This window comes from Octopus sinensis, linkage group LG14 (genome assembly GCF_006345805.1).
Source record: "Octopus sinensis linkage group LG14, ASM634580v1, whole genome shotgun sequence".
Lineage (NCBI taxonomy): Eukaryota > Metazoa > Mollusca > Cephalopoda > Octopoda > Octopodidae > Octopus > Octopus sinensis.
Window position 1 is genome coordinate 48,240,863 of NC_043010.1, and position 24,420 is coordinate 48,265,282.

Sequence of the window (24,420 nt, forward strand, 5' to 3'; positions counted from 1 at the left end):
TGTGTCTGTGGTTTACGATTGGTTAAAATTACCCCAAATTTTCAAACTTTAATAGCTAATAACTTTTTATTCATTGATTTATAGCGAAAATGATTTTCATGACACTGATTAGCCTATAAAAATGTATCATTACACTGAATATGAAATCAGGCAGGGGGCTGGTGGCGATCCATACTGTACTCTTTCGCACCAACTTTCTCTCACCCTTTCTTTTGTTGGCCTGCTCACTTAGCCAGCGGGGTGGCGTCATTTGAGGGCTAAAACAATGCGAAGTGCATTGTGACCAGCGATGTGTAGCAACATCTGATAGCCTGGTCGGTCACGGTGATAAGAGATTCTGGACCATTACTGCTCGGAAAGTCGATGTTGTATATGAATTCTTTTCAACCCCTGAAGTCCAGAATACAAACGGCGAGAAGGAATCGAGAAACATTTTGTAATTTAAGGGAATTTTTTTTTTACATACCCAGAGAAAATAAAGATTGGCGCAGGAGTGGCTGTGTGGTAAGTAGCTTGCTAACCAACCACATGGTTCCGGGTTCAGTCCCACTGCATGGCATCTTGGGCAAGTGTCTTCTGCTATAGCCCCGGGGGCCGACCAATGCCTTGTGAGTGGATTTGGTAGATGGAAACTGAAAGAAGCCTGTCGTATATATGTATATATATATGTATGTGTGTGTTTGTGTGTCTGTGTTTGTCCCCCTAGCATTGCTTGACAACCGATGCTGGTGTGTTTACGTCCCCGTCACTTAGCGGTTTGGCAAAAGAGACCGATAGAATAAGTACTGGACTTACAAAGAATAAGTCCCGGGGTCGATTTGCTCGACTAAAGGCGGTGCTCCAACATGGCCGCAGTCAAATGACTGAAACAAATAAAAGAGTAAAAGAGTATTGGAAGACTGTAATTGTGTGACCCGGTATTAATTCAGTGAAAGTTGGTAAATAACAGAAACACAGTAGAATGCCGGGGAAAATACGCAGCTGTGTTTAGTTACATCCCTTCCATTGGAGTTTCCGTGGCTATGGTCTGCCAACCTACGTTCAGGATGTTTTTACGAGACACCACTTGTGTGGATGGCCGTTGATTCAATATGAGCTCATCTGTTCTTTGACAGATCTTATTTTTATTCCCGAAGTGTTCACAACAACCTCTTCCTCACCTGACAAGCTAGGTAGGAGAGTCGGTTAAGTCGCCGACTTACCCGACCACGAAACAGGTTATTCTGGGTCTTCTCATTTTCTCCAAAACGCCTACTATCTTGGCAACTGTATTCTCTTCCACTGTCACTCCAGCTCACCTCTTTGGCTTTCCTCACGATACACATGCATGCTCTCTGAATCAATTATACAATAGAGAAGCGGCTTACCATTTTCCTGCACAGTGAGAATAGTTCTCGCCTATCATGCACTCGCTCAGGTTTGGAATCTTGTTTCATCTCCTTAGTACGTGCCTGTCTATCTTGTCTCTCGCCAGCTTGAGCCCCTGTGCAGCTCTTCCTTCAATAAACTCTGGTGGTTTCGTGGGTCATCCGAATTTCCCAAGACAACGACCTACAACCTCCACTACCGACACTGCAATCCCAGCCACTAAAATGTCATTGATATAGAAACTAGTGGCTTACTTCAGCCTGGTTAATTTTCCAAAGTTCACCTTGAGAACCATGGCCAAAAATTAAAAGTTATGAGGACGCTTAAACCAGGATTCTGGGTCACGAAAACAGACAAAAAACCCCCGCCTACTAAGTGTAAAAATTGAGTAGGAAACGAATATGAAAACAAACATTTGCGCAAAGAAACGAGGAAGGGTAGGGAGAGGACTTTCGGAAAATTCACAAGATCCGATTTTCCCCTTATAACTTTCAGGAAAATAGATATATATTAATGAAATTTTTTTATAGAAATACCGTTCAAATGGCACAAATTACGATTATAAAGAAATTTCTGGGGAAAATGTTTTCCGAAAGGGTGGGGAGAGGATCCTTTTTTTCCCCTCATAACTTTCAGGGCCCACATCAGCGCCCGGTCACCAAAACGAAAAAAAAAAAAAAAAAACAGTTTAATAGGTGTAAAAAGATGTGTAGAAAACGGATATGAAAAAAAAAAAAAAAAAAGATTGCGTAAAAGAACGGGGGTGGAAGGCTAGGTGGTAGGGAGAGGACTTTCGGAAAATTCACACGATCCGATTTTTTCCCTCATAACTTTCAGGAAAATGGATATCTTTCAATGAAATTTTACAGAAATACTTTTCAAACAGCATAGATTACGATTATAAAGAGATTCTTGAGGAAAATGTTTTCCGAAGGAGTGGGGAGAGGACATTGAAACAACGATTTGAAAATGCCTCACTCTAACAATTTTAAAGATAGCACCCAGAGAAAATACACACAAAATATTGAAAGACTTTGGAGAAACATAAAAAAAATCAATCAAAAAGCCACAGGAGTGGCTGTGTGGTAAGTAGCTTGTTTACCAACCACATGGTTCCGGGTTCATTCCCACTGCGTGGCACCTTGGGCAAGTGTCTTCTGCTATAGCCTCGGGCCAACCAAAGCCTTGTGAGTGGATTTGGTTGACGGAAACTGAAAGAAGCCCGTCGTATATATGTATATATATGCGCGTGTGTGTCTGTGTTTGTCCCCCTAGCATTGCTTGATAACCGATGCTGGTGTGTTTATGTCCCCGTTACTTAGCGATTCGGCAAAAGAGACCGATAGAATAAGTACTGGGCTTACAAAAGAATAAGTCCCGGGGTCGAGTTTCTCGAGTAAAGGCGGTGCTCCAGCATGGCCGCAGTCAAATGACTGAAACGAGTAAAAGAGTAAACAATATCTATGCAAGATATTTATTTATAGCTTCTCAACACGAAGAAAGTCTGTTGCACAAGTTCTTCATAGAGGTAACCAAGTTATATCTTCATCTTTCGAATCGTTGAGGATCTTTACCTTTTGACCTACAGATTTAAAAAATAATTTTTTGTAACACCCGCGATTGTGTCCGTAAATGTTTTTTTCATGATATTTTCTTGCCTTTTTTTTTGTAACAATAATAAAATAAAAGATACCCGGCGGAAATTTATAAATAAAACATTTAGCGTAAACTAGGCTGGTTTAGATACTAATTTCGATGGCACTACATCTAGAATGTCACAGACAAATTAATAAAAAAAAAGGGAAACCTCAACTCTTGAAAATTGCCCGCTTGTATGAAAAAAGAAAAACACTTTGGGGCATATCTACACAAGTGTACTCTGTGCGATATTTTCCTCATAACTTCCAGAAAAATGTATATTTTTCAATAAAATTTTCTACAAATGTGTTTCATATATTGCAAATTTCGATTATATCGGAATTTGTTGTGAAAAAAAAAAAGAAATTTCCGTGGGTGGTGAGAGGAGCTTCGGAAAATTCACACGAGCCGGCTTGGTTTCCTCACAACTTTCAGGAAGATGGGTACCTTAAATCCTCGAGTATAATCCGCCCTCCCCCCAATTTAAAGGTCAAAATCCCTAGTGCGTACTATATACGAGGTTAAAAATGAAAATTATTTTCTAGGCAGTGTCCGTGTCTCTATTTGCTATCCGGCAATGTTTATTCAGTTGCATTTTGTGATGTCGGGCGCGAAAATACCTTAAGCCTGAAAGCAATGAAGTCATAAAAGAATCATCCATAACTTGCAGTAAGCAACATTTACTAAACGTTATTACTGTTATTTCTTTATTTTCTGCAAATAAAATGCACAAAAAAGCTACGTTTGCATTATGTTATATATACAATAATAATAAAGGATGTTACTGCATATATTTTTACAAACTAAGGACGTTGTATAGACCTCCTTGACTCAAGTTAGAGAAGGGGTGCGTATTATACACAAGGTTTAGTTTTTTCAGAGGTACAGCCCCCTAAAAATCCCCTGCATATTATATTCAAGGGTGAGCTATACTCGAGATTTACGGTATTTTTTAATTGATATTTTTTACAAATACCTTTCAAAGAGAGTAGATTACGAACGTACCTGAATTTAATATGAAAAAAAAGAAGAAGAAAAAGCGATAGGCTCGCTCATACATACTGATACACATCACACACATCCACAAAATGAAACTTGAAATTTTGAAAAAACCCCCAAAAAAACTTGTGATGTGTGTCAGTATGTATATGTGCGTTCTCACCATTTTCTTTTCACATCAAATTCAAATAAGACCGTAATTTAAACACTCTGAAAGGTATTTGTATAAAATTTCATTAAAAAACACTCATTTTTCTGAAAGTTATGAAGAAGCAAAACCGACTCGTGTCAATTTTCCGAAACTCCTCTCCCTACCTCCGGGAAACTTTACACAACAGATTCCGATATAATCGGAATCCACATCATCTGAAATTTATTTAGAAAATTTCATTAGAAAGTATCCATTTGTCTGAAGGTTATAAAACAAATCGTAGGGTGGGGCACACTTGTGTAGGTTTGCCCATTTTGTAACTATCGTACTTTTTCATGTATAATTCAAAATATTTAATACAAACATCAGAGTTAAAATTAGATGTGGAAGGTAGCATTCATTATACTGGAGGTTAATGCCCTAAGCATTATACTATCCCTACTTGAATATAATGCGACCTTCACCTGACGACGTAGCATTATATTCGAGTGTAAAAATAGGAAGAAATAAGTGATTTTTACGGAGAAAATAAATAGCGAGGGTTGCAATCATACTCGAGAGTAAAAATACGCTAAATATATTTCAAGGATTTTTACAAAACCGTAAAATTTAAAACAAAAACACGGAAAATTTGACACCCAAGTGTAAAAATGAGTAGGAGACTTTTTTAAGTAGAAAAAGTGTGTGGCGGGTTCACGTTACATTCGAGTGTAAAAGGAAGATTCTTAGGTAGAAAACTCATTCACATTATAACAAATAAATAAATGTGCCCTTTTAAAGCCTAGCCAGGCTCATGGACCCGGTTTCCCGGTTTCTATGGCATATGTGTTCCCCAGCTGGACGGGATGCCAGTCCATCGCAGCGGTATTCATTTTTGCCAGCTGAGTGGACTGGAGCAACGTGAAATGAAGTGTTTTGCTCAAGAACACAACGCGTCGCCCGGTCCAGGAATCGAAACCACAATCTTACGATCATGGTGCTGACACCCTAACCACTAAGCCACACGCCTCCACCATTCACATTACATTCGAGTGTAAAGGCAAAAAGATTTTTAGTAGACAAAATTGTGGGTAGCATTGTACTAGCGTGTAAAAATAAGAGCAAACTATATTAGATTTTTAGATAGAAAATATGGGGTCGCATTATATTTAGGATCACATTGTGCTTGAGTAAATCACATTGTACTGAAGTAGGGTTTTTTTTTTCATATATAAAAGCAGAATATAAACATTTTGCTGAAATAAATCGAAAAAAAGCTGAAAACGTATTATTTACCGAAATGAAGTTTTTATCTTATGGCAAGATGTTAGGTGAATGTTACTGGCACTCCTCAGAGATCGTTTCCGATAGAAATTTTGTAATTGTGAAGAGGCGTTTAAGTAGCAATAGAATAGGAAATACCGTACTTCAAAGAAACAGTCGAAAATAAATTATTAATTGATGAATGAAAACGAACTTCCGAAGCTTACTTAAGATCATTTTATAAAATTATTTTCCTAATTTTAATCTCAGTCATTCAATTAACTTGCCGTTTAAGAAGCTTTCTATCAGATAGAAATAAAATTTTTCCAGAGTTATATATTGAATCTCAACTCATTTAGAATTGAAATAAATTGTTAAATTATAAAAAGAAAAATTCGTTTGCAATTTATCAGGAGTTTCGACTTTGGTTAATTTCTTTTTCTCCAGTTTAATTTATATATGATTTAGGAAAACCGGGAATCCTATTAGTTAAAATGCAAAATGTTGGCACACATGATAATATCTCGAGAATATTTCATTTATTGAGATGATATTCATTTCAACATAAATAGTACCGAGGAGATTTTCGTTCAGCTTAAGCCAGCGGAAATTAAAGATAAATGAAATTGAGCGATTATATGACTCCTATTCTGAAAGGAAATTTTATGGTTTGCAGATTTTATGGATTTATAAAGAAACACACCATATACCTATATATATATATATATATACTAGCAGTATCGCCCGGCGTTGCTCGGGTTTGTAAGGGAAATAACTATATAAGCATTTTTAGAGAGTTACTTCCCTTATAGATGCCAATTCGGGCTTTCTTAGCCATTTCTGTTTTGGTGTCTTCAAGCCATGAAGTCGTTGTTCTAAAAGAACGCTGGTCTCCTTGACAACGCTTTACGACGTTGATTTCCTTACACTCCCTTCCCCACAGCTTCACGAGGGAGGGAAGAAGGGGGAGAAGCAAACAGGTGCAGATGTGAGCGTGGACGCTAACTCCGCCGCCATCGACACACGAAAAATTATGCATTAAAATGGAATAAAAAATGATGTTAAATTATTTTTAAAATCGTAGACTCATCGTAGACGCGCGCTAATACCCAGACGGGCTCGATATGAATCACGACTATAAGATACCCGAATTTGGTTAAACTGCACCGCAAAATGTGGGAGTAGTTAGGAATCTAAATCGAAGGGGACAGACACTCACACAACTACAGTTTTATATATATAGATATATATATTATACGTTTAAAAATGTTCACCTCATAATGAAGATTATTCTTTTTCCAAATAAAAATTTTGATACCGAAGTTGATCAAATAAATTTTGCTAAGAAGGATGAAAACTGTTTAACGTTTTAATGATTTTTCCTGTCAGAAAAATATTTCTTCGGTCATTTTTATTGTCTCTTTGAATCTAGATATTTGTTTTACATTTAACTTTTATTCCCAATCCTCGTCACTAATTAGAATAGTTGGAGGAGTATTTACTATGCAGTGTTTCTAAGCTGTGTGCTTCTGTGCGTACTGAAGGCTTTTGTGATGAAGTCGAATTTCTTTAACCCTTAGCGTTTTCATAAGTTTTCCTAAACGTCCATGTTTGTTTTTAGACTTTTAGTTATCCTTTGTTTCATAGGTTCAGAGTAATATAAAGTTTTTCTTTTGTAAGTCTCAAGTTACTCTGGTGGTTAAAAAGCGTTGAGAATGCGTATCATATATGATGCATGGTCATCAGGGAAATACGTCCCGTTTATCACCTGATACACAGAACAGGCTAAATATTAATTGAACAAGTTTCAAATAGGCGCGGTCCCAGGAATTTTTCGAAGGGAGGGCACAAGGTCAGAAGGGAATAGAATTCTAGGGGGGAAAAAAGGGCGTAATAACATTATTTAGAAGTGCGCACTTCTTTTCTTAAGTGGGGGAACACGTGCCCCTCGTTCTCTCCCCACCCACACCGGGTCCGCCCCTATCAGAGACAGTTATTCACGTGGATGCGTACAACAGGCGTGTCTGTGTGGTAAAACGCTTGCTTCCCGCGCATGTGTCGGTCTATTCGCTGTGTTGATTTTTGACGAGTTGGACGGAATTTTTTGTGCTGCTCGGCAGCGGTTTGTCAGTGAGTGTTATACCGGTAGAAAAAAACGTATTCCGACTTTAGCAAGTATGAGCTGTCCTCAGCGGAGGAGGAGCTCGTTAAGGCGGTAAATAGAATGGACGAGCATTTGGAAAGAGTAAAGAGTTTTGCTGAGGCTGCAGAGGTGAAGAAAAGGGAAGTGGACCTAGCCGGACTGAAGGAGCTGAGTAAGATGACACAGAAGGTGGGCGGTGACGTAAAGTTATTACCCCTGAAAAGGGTTATGGAAAATATGGAAAAGAAGACCAATACTTACAAGGTGTACTCAGTCGAGAGTAGGAAGGTGGAGCAGATGGAGATGGAAAAAGTAGAAAAAGCATTGAAGGGGCTTTCGAAGGAAGTGACATACATAGTGAAAGGAAATGGATATGGGACCGTGGTTGTCCAGCTTAGGACAGCAGAGGAGGCAAAGAGGCTGGCGAGTGCAACTGTAAAAACGGAGGAAGTGGTACTTCTACTCACATACCTTGGAAGAAAGACTTCTAAGGTGAGGGCAGAAGGAATTCCACCCGATATAGAAGTGGCTTGGGTTGCAACAGCCATCCTCGTTGGAAGTGAGGAGGAGGTGGCTGTCCTCCAAGTCATGGAAACGGAGGACAGAGGATGGAGAGGAAAAACACTCATTATACAGGCAGAGGAGAGGCAATTGGAGAGTTTGACGGAATGTTAAAAAGTGTAGAGCATTGGGAGAGTGAGAGATGTGTTGCGAGGCATGAATGAATTTCTGATGACTTACTTTAAGTTTTTAAGTTTGGTGCTTATAAGCCACAAAGTGAAATCTGATAAAAACAAAATGAGTTGCGCAGCGTTGGTTGTGAATGCTGTAATAGTCTCATGGCAGAAAGGATGATGTTGCCACTCCTCCTCCTCCTCCTCCTCCTCCTCCCTCCCTCCCTCCCCTCTTCCTCCTCCTCATCGTTTAACGTCTGTTTTCCATGCTGGCATGAGTTTGACGGTTTGACTGGGGACTGGCAAGCCAGGAGGCCATATGGCTGTCAAATCTGCAACTGATTTAGCTCTTTGAAAAAGGTGCATTTACTGTTGGGTAGAGGTTGATACATGTATCCTTCCACAACCAGCTCTAATTGGATGAAATGGGCATAGCATGATTGTGCTATGCCATCACGACAAAATAGTTCTTTTCTGTCTCACTACAAAATCCTAAAACCAAGGTGCCATATAAAAGGCATTGGTGTTGGTGCCCTAGAGATGGTGTCATATAAAAAGCATCCACTACACTCTGTGTAGTGGATGGCATTAGGAAGGCCATCCAACCATAGAAACCAGGCCAAAACAGACTATGGAACCTTGTGCAGACCCTGGCCTTGCCAGTTCCTGTCAAGCTGTCCATCACCATGGCAGCATGAAAGACAGATGGTAAGTGATGATGAGGATGATGAAATCATACTTTACCTATAAATACTAAAAGAAGGCCACAATACTTATCTCTTTACTACCCACAAGGGGCTAAACACAGAGGGGACAAACAAGGACAGACAAACGGATTAAGTCGATTATATTGACCCCAGTGCATAACCGGTACTTATTTAATCAACCCCGAAAAGATGAAAGGCAAAGTCGACCTTGGCGGAATTTGAACTCAGAACGTAGTGGCAGACGAAATACCTATTTCTTTACTACCCACAAGGGGTTAAACACAGAGAGGACAAACAAGGACAGACAAACGGATTAAGTCGATTATATCGGCTCCAGTGCATAACTGGTACTTAACCTCGGCAAAGTTAACCTCGGCGGAATTTGAACTCAGAACGTAGCGGCAGACAAAATACTGCTAAGCATTTTGCCCAGTATGCTAACGTTTCTGCCAGAAGGCCACAATACTGTCATATGCATCTTGAGAAGGCAGTTTGTATAGATGTAGCTTCATGTGTTTTTTAGTTATAAGCAGGAAATAACAGCTATTCCTTGGACTTATTCCATAACTGAAGAGTGGTTAGGTAGTATCTGATTGTTATCGTAAAAACATTTCTTAAGAATAAACATTGTCACTATCCTAGTGCATGTGGAAGAGATGGAGAAATATGAGTGATGAAATATATGTAGGTCTCAGCTGCTGCACCCAGCATTTTGTTTACAACTTTAAAACAAAGGCATTCAATTTCCTTTTAAATAATTGTTGTTTCCCCAGTTCTTTGAAACAGGATCTATGACCTGAATGTGTGCGTGTGCGTGCATGTGTGTGTGTGTGTTGTGTGTGTGTGTGTGTGTGTGTGTGTGTGTGTTGTGTGTGTGCGTGCATGTGTGGCTGTGTGGTTAAGGAGTTTCCTTCCCTAATTACATGATTTTAAATTCAGTTTTACTGCATATGTCTGCAAGTGTTTTCTGCAATATCTCTGAGCCAGCCAAAGCCTTGTGTCTGTATTTGGTTAATGGAAAATGAGGGAAGTTCATCACTTGTGTGTGGTGTGTGTGTGTGTGTGTGTGTGTGTGTATGTGTGTGTGTGTGTGTGTGTGTGTGTGTGAGTGTGTGTGTGCACAGGCATGGCTGTGTGGTAAGAAGCTTGCTTCTTAGCACACAGCTCCTCAGCTTACCAGCTCTGGTCAAGCCGCCCAACCCATGGCAGCATGGACAACAGACGTTAAATGATAATGATGATGATATATGTATATATATATATATATATATATTATCCAGTGTACAGTATTATATATCTATTACGGTCGATCTTACCAATTGGTTTTGTGTTTAGGATTCAACAGTGTTAAGTAACAATCTGATTATGTAACCCTGTGCTCATCAGAGATAGCTGATATGGAATGAATTATGGTGATTGCTGTCTATTGTTGGAGGTGAAAAGAACGTCTGATTTGCAGTTGTGAAAAAGATGATGAAATGAAATGAGTAGGGGATTCCTCTACCCATTTTGTTCCATCCAAGCAGCAGCTTGTGAGAGTGTCAAATGCAATTCAGCCTAATTGCGCTTTATCAATGATATAGTCACAACCAGCCACATGCCTAGATGAGATTTGTTGCCTCCAATATAGGAAATCCTTCTCTTCATCCTCCCCATCATTATTAACCTTTTAGTGTTCAGATTAATCTGTCAAATGCAATGCTTGTGTATTCACATTGTTTTGAATTAATCATGCACTATCTCATAGTTTTGGGATTTCAATGGTGTGTAGGGTAGGTGTAAGCAGCTGGATCTGGCCATTTTGAACGCAAAATGGTAGAATATATAGGTCGGATATGGCCAGTTTAAATGCTAAAGGGTTAAACATCCATGTTCCATACTGACATGGGTTGGACAGTTTGACTGGGCCTAAGTATTGCATTTTGCTCCAGTGCCTGCTTTGGCATGGTTTCTGTGTCTGCATGTCCTTCCTGACACCAACCACTTTACAAAGAGGTCTAGGTACCTTTTTTGTGTGCTGCCAGCACTTTTGAGACTGCAAATAGTGCTAGCAGCACTTGGTATTGTAATAGCTGCCCAACTGAGTAACTGAGGTAGCATTAAATAAGAATAGCCATCTATTTATCATACTTAATATATATACTTCATTGACAGGAAAATTCCTGTATTATAGTCTTTCTACTTTACATTTTGAGGGATTTGATCTTGCATCTGTGGCTTAATCGATAAACAGGATTAATCTTTAAGGCGGCGAGCTGGCAGAAACGTTAGCATGCCAGGCGAAATGCTTAGCGGTATTTCGTCTGCCGTTATGTTCTGAGCTCAAATTTGGCCATGGTCGACTTTGCCTTTCATCCTTTCGGGGTCGATAAATTAAGTACCAGTTACACAATGGGATCGATGTTAACGACTTAATCCCTTTGTCTGTCCTTGTTTGTCCCCTCTGTGTATAGCCCCTTGTGGGTAGTAAAGAAATAGGTATTTCGTCTGCCGTTATGTTCTGAGTTCAAATTCGGCCAAGGTCGACTTTGCCTTTCATCCTTTCGGGGTCGATAAATTAAGTACCAGTTACACACTGGGATCGATGTTAACGACTTAATCCCTTTGTCTGTCCTTGTTTGTCCCCTCTATGTTTAGCCCCTTGTGGGTAATAAAGAAATAAGGATTATTCTTAAAGTAGAAATGAATCTTCTTTGTATGTGTTCAGTTTAGTACTATATACATCTTTTATATATTGCTTGTTTCAGGCATTAGACTGTGACCATGCTGGAGCACCATCTTGAAGGATTTTTAATTGAATGAATTGATCAGTTTCTTTTAAAACCTGGTACTTATTCTATCAGTCTCTTTTGTTGAGCTGCTAGGTTATGGTGATATAAACATACCAACACAGGTTGTTAAATGGTGGTGGGGGACAAACATACAAAGACACACACACACACATCCCTCTTTCTCTCTCTCTCTATATATATATATATGATATGTATATATGTGTATATGTGTGTGTGTGTATATATATATATATATATATATCTATATATATTATATGTATATATGTGTATATATATATATATATATATATATATATATATATATATATATATATAATATATATATATACTAGCAGTATCGCCCGGCGTTGCTCGGGTTGTAAGGGAAATAACTATATAAGCATTTTTAGAGAGTTATAGCCAAAAAATAGCAAAAAAATGCATTAAAAATTGAAAAAAAATTAAGGTAAATTTTTTTAAAAATCGTTGACACATCGTAGATATTTTTAGAGAGTTACTTCCCTTATATAAAAGCGAAAAAATGCATTAAAATGGAAAAATATGATGGTAAATTTTTTTTAAATCATAGACTCATCGTAGACGCGCGCTAATACCCAGAAGGGCTCGATATGAATCACGACTATAAGATACCCGCTTTTGGTTAAACTGCACCGCAAAATGTGGGAGTAGTTACGAATCTAAATCGTAGGAGACAGACACACAACTTCACTCTTATATAAAGATGCTTTTTTTTTCAGTCATAGAGTTAGATTTATGAAGGTCTTCAGTAGAAAATCCTTCGAATTCTGACTCGCTGCTTGATATAATGAAATTCGTATCCATTTTTTGTCAGAATTACAAATTTTGAAAACACAATAGGAACAAATTTCGGAAAAAAATCTCCCATAATTCACGGAATTAAAATTACACTTCGATTTTTGTACAAAACTGTATTTGAAGTGTTTACGAAGTATAATACGTGTTTTCACGAATGTACTAAAGAGATTTACTCTGATATTCTCATTAAATATGAATAGGTAAATTCGGGCGGTTTTGGTAACGAAAGGGTTTATATAAGTGTCGTCTGTTTATACATAAACACTGTTTCATACTTTCAGTTTAGTCTTCCTCAAATCACTTTGTCGCTATTTACTCTCTTCCAAGAACATTTTCACTCACTCTTATCTGTTAGCTTGCCATACATTTTACTCATGTATCTATCAGCGTGATAGACAGAAACAAATATTACATCTAGTTTCACTTTATTCGTTGCACACTGTGTGTGTGCGTTTGCGTGTGCTGTAAACCAGACTAAGAAAAGCATTTGACATACACACCAGAATGTGAGTTTTCTGTAAATTTTGCTTAATTGGGGTTGAAATTTTAAAAACTGGACCTGGCACGACCCGATGCATTCTACTCTTAAAAATGCTAGGTAAATTGTAATTGAAGAAATCCTATATTGTAGATTTCTATAACTGACAAAGGGAGGCAGATAAAATCTGCCTTTTATAATAAGAGATATATATATATATATATATCTCTTATTATAAAAGGCAGATTTTATCTGCCTCCCTTTGGGAGTTATACAAATCTACAATATAGCATTTCTTCAATTACAATTTACCTTGCATTTTTAAGAGTACAATGCATCGCGTCATGCCAGGTCCAGTTTTTAAAATTTAAACTCCAATTAAGCAAAATTTACAGAAAACTCACATTCTGGTGTGTGTGTCAAATGCTTTTCTTAGTCTGGTTTACACCACACGCAAACGCACACACACAGTGGGCAACGAATAAAATGAAAGTAATTGACTTACTGTAGTGAGTGATTCTTTCACTCTGCCTCCCACTTCCTCTTTCAACACATAGACACGCAAATATATAAATAAAATTGTAAGCTAACGTGCGTGTGTGTGAGTGGGTGTGTGTGGGTGTGCGCGTGGGTGTGTGTGTGAGGGTGCGTGTGTGTGTGTGTGTGTGTGCGTGTGCGTGAGTGTGTGACAGGAAAGTTTTTTATGACGAATATAACACCTATATCCAAGTAGCAGAAAGATAAGACAGTAAGGTGTGATTTGAGGGAGATTTGGCTGCTATTTCTACCATGTCTAGCTGCCATGTAGGAGTCTCCCTCATAGGCTCATACATACATATATCTCTTATTATAAAAGGCAGATTTTATCTGCCTCCCTTTGGGAGTTATACAAATCTACAATATAGGATTTCTTCAATTACAATTTACATAACATTTTTAAGAGTACAAATCATCGCGTCATGCCAGGTCCAGTTTTTAAAATTTAAACTCCAATTAAGCAAAATTTACAGAAAACTCACATTCTGGTGTGTGTGTCAAATGCTTTTCTTAGTCTGGTTTACACCACACGCAAACGCACACACACAGTGGGCAACGAATAAAATGAAAGTAAATAGCGACAGAGTGATTTGAGGAAGACTAAAGTGAAAGTATTCTGTCTATGACGCTGATAGATACATGAGTAAAATGTATGGGAAGCTAAGAGCTAAGAGTGAGTGAAAATGTTCTTGGAAGAGAGTAATTAGTAATAAAGTAAACATACACTCATACATACATACATACATACATACATACATACATACATACATACATACATACATACATACATACATACATACACACACACATACACACACACACATACACACACACATACATACATACACACATACATACATACATACATATACATACATACATACACACACACATACACACACACACAGTATTGAAGCTTGAGAACAATCAGATACATTTGCAACACATCTGTTGAAAATATTATTGTTCACACACATACATATACATATATACATACAGACAGACACAGATAGACACACACACACACACACACACACACACACACATGATCCAGCATGGCCACAACCTCAAGGCTGAAATATAAAAGAATAACAGAATATAAATGTGTGCAAGTACAAGAAATATTAATGCAGTATATGGGGATTGGACAATAAGCGTAAGGCAGTGTCAATGGTGGTTCCAGAAATCCCGAACCATAAACTACAGCCTAGAAGACGAGCCTCATCCTGAAAGATCTGTAGAACTCGACAAGGACATCCTGAAAACCCTGGTGCATCGTAACTGTTGAGGAACTAGCAGAGAAGCTTGGATTTGGTCATTCAACCATTCATTGACACCTGTGTGCTATCGGAAAAGTCAGCAAATTGGGTCAATGGGTTCCTCACAAACTTTCCGAGTCTAATTGCATGCAGAGAGTGAATGTATGCTTTTCTTTGCTGTCATATCTCACCACTACTGCGCTATGTATATCTATATATATAAAACTGTAGTTGTGTGAGTGTCTGTCCCCTTCGATTTAGATTCCTAACTACTCCCACATTTTGCGGTACAGTTTAACCAAATTCGGGTAGCTTATAGTCGTGATTCATATCGAGCCCGTCTGAATATTAGCGCGCGTCTACGATGAGTCTACGATTTAAAAATAATTTAACATCATTTTTATTCCATTTTTAATGCATAATTTTTCGTGTGTCGATGGCGGCGAAGTTGGCGTCCACGCTCACACCTGCACCTGTGGGGAAGGGAGTGTAAGGAAATCAACGTCGTAATGCGTTGTCAAGGAGACCAGTGTTCTTTTAGAACAACGACTTCATGGCTTGAAGACACCAAAACAGAAATGGCTAAGAAAGCGTCTACATGAGTCTACGATTTAAAAAAAAATTTACCATCGTTTTTTTTCCATTTTAATGCATTTTTTTCGCTATTATATAAGGGAAGTAACTCTCTAAAAATGTCTACGATGAGTCAACGATTTAAAAAAAAATTTACCATCATATTTTTTCCATTTTTAATGCATTTTTTGCTATTTTTTGGCTACAACTCTCTAAAAATGCTTATATAGTTATTTCCCTTACAAACCCGAGCAACGCCGGGCGATACTGCTAGTACATAGATAAGACAGTAAGGTGTGATTTGGGGGAAATTTGGCTGCTATTTCTACCAGGTCTAGCTGCCATGTAGGGGTCTCCCTCATAGGCTCATACATACATATATACATAGATAAGACAGTATGGTGTGATTTTGGGGAAATTTGGCTGCTATTTCTACCAGGTCTAGCTACCATGTAGAGGTCCCCCTCATTGGCTCATATATATATACATACATAAGACAGTAAGGTGTGATTTGAGGGAGATTTGGCTGCTGTTTCTACCAGGTCTGTTAGGCCTTCTCATGTAAACTCAAGCTTTCTCATGCCTTGAACATAAGACCAAAGCAGAGAATGTATTCTTTTATTCTTCTGCTTTTTCCAGCCATTGGTCTGTGGCCATGCTGGGGCATGCCTTGAAGAATTGTAGTTTAATGAATCAACTCGTTTTATTTTTGTAAGCATTGTACTTATTCTATCTGTTTCCTTTGTCAAACCACTAGGTGACAGGGATGTAAACAAACCAACATTCGTTGTCAAGCAGTGGTGGAGGACAATCACAAGCACAGACACGCACACACACACACATACATGCATACACATATACACACATACATACATACATACATATATATATATATGTGTATATATATATTGCAGCGTGGAAGGTGTTTGTAAGCCATTTAAGAAACACACAAAAACCGTTACATTCACTTCAACATTTAAATTTAATTTGCCAAAATATTTTCGTCGCTTTGAGACCGCGACCTGTTCACTGACAAAATATCGTGCTAACAGGTCGCGGTCTCAAAGCGATGAAAATATTTTGACAAATTAAATTTAAATGTTGAAGTGAATCTAACGGTTTTTGTGTGTTTCTTAAATGGCTTATAAACACCTTCAACACTGCAACTGTTTTCGTTCCAGCACACGATCTCAGATCAAGTCACTTGCTATGCAAGTACATCTCTGTAACTATATATATATTTATATATATATATATATGTATATTGGTAAAAACAGTAAGATAACAAAAGAAAGAAAGAGACCTCAATATTATGTAAATAGAGGAAATCTTTATATATAAAAGTGAGGTTGTGTGTCTGTCTCCTACGATTTAGATTCCTAACTACTCCCACATTTTGCGGTGCAGTTTAACCAAAACCGGGTATCTTATAGTCGTGATTCATATCGAGACCTTCTGGGTATTAGCGCGCGTCTACGATGAGTCTACGATTTAAAAAAAAATTTACCATCAATTTTTCCCATTTTTAATCCATTTTTGACATATATAAGGGAAGTAACTCTCTAAAATTTATTATTAAATCTCAGAACGTAAAAAGCTACAGTAACACCCTCCCCCTTTGTGGTTAGCCATATTGAGATGGCTATTATACTTTACATCTCTAAAAATGCTTATATAATTATTTCCCTTACAAACCCGAGCAACGCCGGGCGATACTGCTAGTATATATATATATGGAGTAAAGATTTTTGCCAACACAACACAACATAACATGGTTTAGCTAGAGGTAGCACTGCCAAATTGCTGTTCGAATTTGGCAGTGCCACCTCTAGCCAAACAATTATTCTATGCTGATGAGGGGAATTAAACCAGAAATCATGATACACAGATATTGTTTTGAGCTGAGTGGGGGTGCAAGATTCCCTTGTTTGAAAATATAAGGACACAGATTGTGTTGTATAGCCAGCTGGAGACAATATCTCCTGGGGCTAAATTACAACAACATTTGTCCTAAACCAGGACTGCCATGTTATGTTGCCAAAAATCTTTACTATATATATTACGGAGATGTACTTGCATAGCAAGTGATTTGATCTGAGATCGTGTGCTGGAACAAAAACAATTGCAGCGTGGAAGGTGTTTGTAAGCCATTTAAGAAACACAAGCTGTTCGATTCACTTCACTTGAAGTGAATTAAACGGGTTTTGTGTATTTCTTAAATGGCTTACAAACACCTTCCATGCTGCAATTGTTATATATATATATATATATATATATATATATATATATATGACAGGCTTCTTTCAGTTTCCATCTACCAAATCCACTCACAAGGTTTGAGGCTATATTAGAAGACACTTGCCCAAGGTGATATGCAGTAGGATTGAACCTGAAACCATGTTGTTGGGAAGCAAACATCTGACCACACAGCTACGAAGCAGCTTGCGATGATTCAGAGATGAATGAAATCAGAAAATAATGTAAAAAATTTTTTAAACTCCTGTAATGATGGAGTTAACAATCTTCAAAATTACAAACTTGTTTCTTATTTTTCTTTCAACAGGAAGTATTTACTCAATCCAGTATCCTGCTGAAATGCACAGGCAAGCAGAAAACAACCTACTCAAGTACCTAAAATATAGAAGTGATATTGTGGGTGTTACTATAACTGGTATGGAAATGGCGGATGAGTTTCCAACTCCATCAAATGTAGATCCAGTTGAATTGCAAAAAAACATACAATTTAACTTAAACACAAACCCCAAAGCCAAGGAGAAATATGTCCCTCCATTACTGGAACCTCTGGTAAATATTCTTTATTTATTACTTAACCCCTTACCCAACAATTATTTTGAAAATAAATGTATTTTTTCAGACATATTTTTTAATTGTTTTATTTTACTATGTTTTGAATGGTGATTTCGAGGTATATTTCAAACCTTATTTATTATGAATTTTAATTCAATAATATTGATTTTAAATTACCGCTTTGGGCAGAAACGAGTTAACCCGTTTTTAGACGAAGGAACTCGTTTGCTGTCAATTTGGCGAGTCTATCTTTTGATGAGTTAACTTGCCAGAGATAGAAAAAAACGATTTCGGTCAAAACGTATATATTCGTTTCTGCCGCGTAAGGGGTTAACTTATTATTATATGAGGCAAGTGATGGCAGCGAGCTGGCAGAATTGTTAGCATGCTGGGCAGAAATGCTTAGCAGCATTTCATCTGTCTTTATGCTCTGAGTTCAAATTCCACTGAGGTAGGTCATCTTTGCCTTTCATCCTTAGCAGCATTTTGCCTGTTTTTATGTTCTAAGTTCAAATTCTGTTGCAGCCAACTTTGCCTTTCAGCCATGATATAATCGATTTACCCGCTCCCCCACAAAAACTGCTGGCCTTGAGCCAAAATTTGAAACCAATATTATTTGAAATTCAAGTATAATTAAAAGTTTTCATCAGAGAAACTAGAAATGATTATCTGATTATCTTACCTACTTGACTTATACATATGTGTGTGCGTGCGTGTATGTGTGTGTGTGCGCGTGTGTGTCAAGAGGAGGAGGAAGTGCCAGGTCCAGAGGGAGAGAAGGATGAGGTGGACCTGATAATTGAATGTCTGTCCAACCTTTTAAGGACAGAATTAAAAGTTTTCATCAGAGAAACTAGAAATGATTATCTGATTATCTTACCTACTTGACTTATACATATGTGTGTGCGTGTGTGTGTGTGTGTGTGCGCGTGTGTGTGAAGAGGAGGAGGAGGAAGTGCCAGGTCCAGAGGGAGAGAAGGATGAGGTGGACCTGACAATTGAATGTCTGTCCAACCTTTTAAGGACAGAATTAAAAGTTTTCATCAGAGAAACTAGAAATGATTATCTGATTATCTTACCTACTTGACTTATACATATGTGTGTGCGTGTGTGTGTGTGTGGTGTGTGTGTGCGCGCGTGTGTGTGAAGAGGAGGAGGAAGAAGTGCCAGATCCAGAGGGAGAGGAGGATGAGGTGGACCTGACAATTGAATGTCTGTCCAACCTTTTAAGGACAGAATTAAAAGTTTTCATCAGAGAAACTAGAAATGATTATCTGATTATCTTACCTACTTGACTTATACATATGTGTGTGCGTGTGTGTGTGTGTGTGCGCGCACGTGTGTGTGAAGAGGAGGAGGAGAAAGTGCCAGATCCAGAGGGAGAGGAGGATGAGGTGGACCTGACAATTGAATGTCTGTCCAACCCTTTAAGGACAGCAAAGGAATTGCAAGGGAAAGCAGAAGCATGGGATCCTTATATGGTTTGGTCTCTTCAATTTAAAAAATACCTATTTCTTTACTACCCTCAAGGGGCTAAACACAGAGAGGATAAACAAGGACAGACAAACGGATTAAGTCGATAATATCGACCCCAGTGCGTAACTGGTACTTATTTAATCGACCCCGAAAGGATGAAAGGCAAAGTCGACCTTGGCGGAATTTGAACTCAGAACGTAATGTCAGACGAAATACTGCAACGTTTCTGCCAACTCGCCGCCTGATGCTGCCATGCAGACATATAAACCTCTTCTCACTGCCATGAAGAAACAATGACAGCAACTTCCCATTACAATGTTCATGAAGCCCATCAAGAAAACCTTGCACGAAGATACAAGATCCCCTAAAACACTTGAAGAAGAGGTGCCACTTGAAGAGCTTTAAATTTTCTTTGCTGTGAAGTCATTACCCTCATTATTTTCATCATCATCATCATCTTAAATCAATATCCTTCATTATTGGTGAGTAACTGTATATTTTACTTTATTCACTATTAAATTATTATTAAATATTATATATATACATATAATATTTTACATTGTATTTTGACATTATAGGCATTTTTATAGACCACATCCAATATTTATGGTTTTTTATTATTCATGGGTGCTCTAGGAATGTAATCCCCGTGAATACTGGGGGGACTACTGTATATATATATATTATATATATATATATAATATATATATATATATAATATATATATATATATGTGTGTGTGTGTGTGTGTGTGTGTGTATGTGTGTGTGAGTGTAAAATGTATGTCACATATATATATATATATATATATATTGTAAAATGTATTTTGTCTTTTATCTTTTTACTTGTTTCAGTTATTAGACTGTGGCCAAGCAGGAGCACCACTGGGAAGAATTTAGTTGGACTTATTGATCCAAGTACTTATTGTTTTTTTTTGGTAGAACCTGGTACTTGTTCTCTTGGTCTCTTTTGCTGACCTGCTAAGTTATAGGAACATAAACACACCAACACTGGTTGTTAAGCAGTGGTATGGGACAAACACATGCACATGTGCACACACACATGTGCACACACACACAGACACACACATGATGGTCTTCTTTGAGTTTCCATTTACCAAATCCACTCACAAGGCTTTGGTTGGCCCAAGGCTATACTAGAAGACACTTGCCCAAAATGCCACACAGTGGGACTGAACCCAGAACCATGTTGTTGGGAAGCAAGCTTTTTAGCACACAGACATGCCTGCCCCTATGTGTGTGTGTGTGTGTGTGTGTGTGTGAGAGTGAGTGAGAGAGAGAGAGCTGAAAACATTAAAATACATTTCCTACTTACACATTCTCCAGTCTGGAGCTGTTATGTCTCAGCTATAAAATGTTGGTTTACATTTGAAGAATTCATATATTCAAAAATAAAGCGCATAAAATAACTTATTCCTTCTTCATGTGTTTAATCACCATCTATTATTAATGGTATTCATTTGGTCTCTAATTAAAAGACAAAGATCTGCTAAAATAGTAAAGAAAGGTATTAAGATTCCTTAACAAAACTTTAATAGTCAGACATTTGGCACCATTAGATTTTTAGAGAAAAATTTTATTAATATTCATTATGATAATTTAAAATGTGTTTGGTTAAACTTTACAGAAAAATCTTAGACACAGCACTATTCTTTGAAAACGAAGAAAAATTAAGTAATTAACCTTTTAGCATTCAAATTATTTTGTCAAATATAATATTTATTTATTCACATTGTTTTAAATTAATTTTGTGTTATCTTGTGGCTTTGAGATTTCAAGGATGTGATTGCATATTTTTAGAATAACATTGTGGGGTTGGTGCGAGAGGCCAGATCAAGCCAGTTTGAACATGGAACACGTAGAATATTTGGGCCAGATGTGGCTGGTTTAATTGTGCTTCACTTACCTGGCAACGAAGCAAACAATTCTCTTTGTTTTAGGGATAAGGCTAGCAATTTTGGAAGGGAAGATTAGCTCATACCATCGACCCCAGTACTTGATTGGTACTTTAGTTTATTGACCCTAGAAGGATGGAAGATAAAGTTGACCTTGGTATGATTTGAACTCAGAATGTAAAGACTTAGAATGAATACTGCAATGCAGTTAATACTTGTTTTTTGTTCCTTGGTGTATAGGTTCCCCACCTGGACAGGACGCCGGTCCATTGCAGGTGGAAAGAGTGAGAGAAAGTTGTGGTGAAAGAGTCAGTAGAAGTGCGCCATTACCTTCTGCTGGAGTCGCGTGGAGCTTAGGTGGTTCTCTCATAAACACATACATCGCCCGGTCTGAGATTCGAACCCATGTTCCCTCGACCACGAGTCTGCTGCTCTAACCACTAGGCCATGTGTCTCCACAAAGTTTATTGTAGTTTCTCATATAAGTACAAGAACAAAGGTGACAAACTAGCAGAATTGTTAGCACACTGGCCAAAATGTTTAACATCATTTTGCCTGTCTTTATGTTCTGAGTTCAAATTCTGTCAAAGTCGACTTTGTTTATCATCCTTTCAGGGTCATTAAAATTTCTGGCTTTAATGATGTTCCCTCCACTTGATTTTGTTTCAAGTTCCATCCTTTTAGGGTCGCTAAAATAAGTAGCAATCAAGCACGTACTCGCATGCACGCACACACGCACACATCTATATACACACATACCCGCACACATGCACACATCCACATGCATGCACAAAGGATTCCATATACACATCTATATACGCTCAGGGAAAAATGCAGGGTGGAAGGTAGAGTACAGAAAAAATTATGTGTGAAAAATATATAAGCAATAAACCTATAAACCAAATTCTCTATAATATGTAAGAAATATATGTATAAAAAATATAAATAAAATAAAAAATATATAAGAAATATTAGTAAAAGGTATAATGAGATAAAAAACTTGTGTGTGGACACACTATAGAAAGCAAGTTCTATCTGTAGTCTCGGGGGGACCAAAAACATAACAAAAATTAGACCGTTTAATTTTTTTTAGACATATATATAATCCTTATTGTGTGTGCGTGTGTGTGTGTGCGTATATAGACGTGTGCGGGTATGTGTGTATATGGGTGTGTATGTGTGTGTGTGTGTGTGCGTGCATAAGGGTATGTGCGTATATAGACGTGGTTTACTCTTTGTATACTCCCTTATGCCTTTTTTCTGTATTGTTACCCATAACCCTGTTTTTTCTTGTGCTTGTGCGTATGTAGATGCATGTATGAACTTTTACGGTGCACGCGTGTGTGTATGGGTTTGTATGTATATGCATATACATTTGGTGAAGGATGCAAATGAGGATGTGTATGTTTTCAAGTGAGGGTGGATGAATGTATGTGTATGCTCGTGGGTTTACAGGTGCACATGTGTAGGTATTAACAGGTGTGCTTAAGCGAATACTATGAACTTTTTACCCCCTTACCTTACTTAGTGGTCATTCGAATAGCTCTTTTACAGATATATATATATGCATGTGTCTATGTTTGTGCTTGTCTCCCCCACCACTTGACAACCAGTGTTGGTTTGTTTCCATCCTCGTAAATTAGTACTTCAGCAAAAGAAACCAACAGAATATGTACCAGGCTATAAAAATACGTTCTGAGTCGATTTATTTGACTAAAACCCTTCAATGTGGTGCCCCAGTATGGCTGCAGTCCAGTGACTGAAACAAGTAAAAAATGAAAGATTACACTGTGTAATATGATTTTTGTCCTTGGGTAGCAACTATTATTTCCTATTTGCTAACCCCTAGAATGTATGAATAATGGCTAATATTCCCTTCAAATTTTGCTTTTGTTACATTTATTCAAACTCCAAAGAATCCCTCTCAACGTGTGTTTAAGGTCAAACTACTGACAAGCAAATCTGTGGTATTGAGCAGAATATTTGCTATAACAATATTTCTGCTTCAGCAACTCAGCGTTGAATCATTGTGAAATTTAATGGAAAATAGGTCAGTTTCCAAACATTGATGTTCAGATCACAAAAGCAAAGTTTTTGAAGGGAATAGTAGCCATTTCCTTCAATTTCTAGATAGAAGCAAATAGGAAATAACATTTACTGACAAAAAAATACAAGAATAAATAAATAAAAAGTTGGATCTTTTCGGTTTGAACAGCAGTTTTTTCTAGCGGTGTCATATGAAATTGTCACCCATAATTATGACCCTAGTATTGATCTATTGCATTTCAATCTGGTTTAGGGTTAGGGTTAGTTAGGGGTGGGGGGAAGGGTATCTTTTTTTCTTCAGAAATGTAAATAAACCCAATCTGTTTCTTAAACGAGGGACATATTCATACGGCACAGAATGTTTTCACCTCAATAGACGTCATTGATTGGTTGAAATTGCAGAAATTGAAGAAAAAACAACAACAAATATCTTACAAACTATAGAATTTTCTCAATAAAGCCAAGAGAAAAAGATGTTTTATAAACACATTCTACCAGTATACGAAGTTTAAAAGTGTTTAGTTACCTTTACCTTACCTTTACCTTTTACTTGTTTCAGTCATTTGACTGCGGCCATGCTGGAGCACTGCCTTTAGTTGAGCAAATCGACCCCGGGACTTATTCTATCGGTCTCTTTTGCCGAACTGCTAAGTGACGGGGACGTAAACACACCAGCATCGGTTGTCAAGCAATGCTAGGGGGACAAACACAGACACACAAACACACACACATATATATATATACATATATACGACAGGCTTCTTTCAGTTTCCGTCTACCAAATCCACTCACAAGGCA

The 24,420-nt window shown here is 37.7% G+C and overlaps 2 protein-coding genes across 5 annotated transcripts in view; one reads left to right on the forward strand and one right to left on the reverse strand.

The window, feature by feature from the left end:
- The window catches only part of LOC115219208 (UPF0687 protein C20orf27 homolog), an 85,379-nt gene extending 79,872 nt beyond the window's left edge, over nt 1-5,507 (reverse strand). The window contains exon 1 of one of the 4 annotated variants that reach the window (XM_029789326.2): nt 5,432-5,507. The gene's annotated coding sequence lies outside the window, so the exon portion shown is untranslated. The remainder of the gene's footprint in view (nt 1-5,431) is intronic. The other 3 variants (XM_029789331.2, XM_029789328.2, XM_029789332.2) reach the window with 3 other exon arrangements.
- LOC115219341 (dynein heavy chain 6, axonemal-like) overlaps nt 1-24,420 on the forward strand; it is a 349,247-nt gene that overhangs the window by 3,645 nt on the left and 321,182 nt on the right. Inside the window, exon 2 of the mRNA XM_036509002.1 lies at nt 17,941-18,182. Within this exon, the coding sequence (XP_036364895.1) occupies nt 17,973-18,182 (210 nt within the window). The 5' untranslated portion in view covers nt 17,941-17,972. The remainder of the gene's footprint in view (nt 1-17,940; nt 18,183-24,420) is intronic.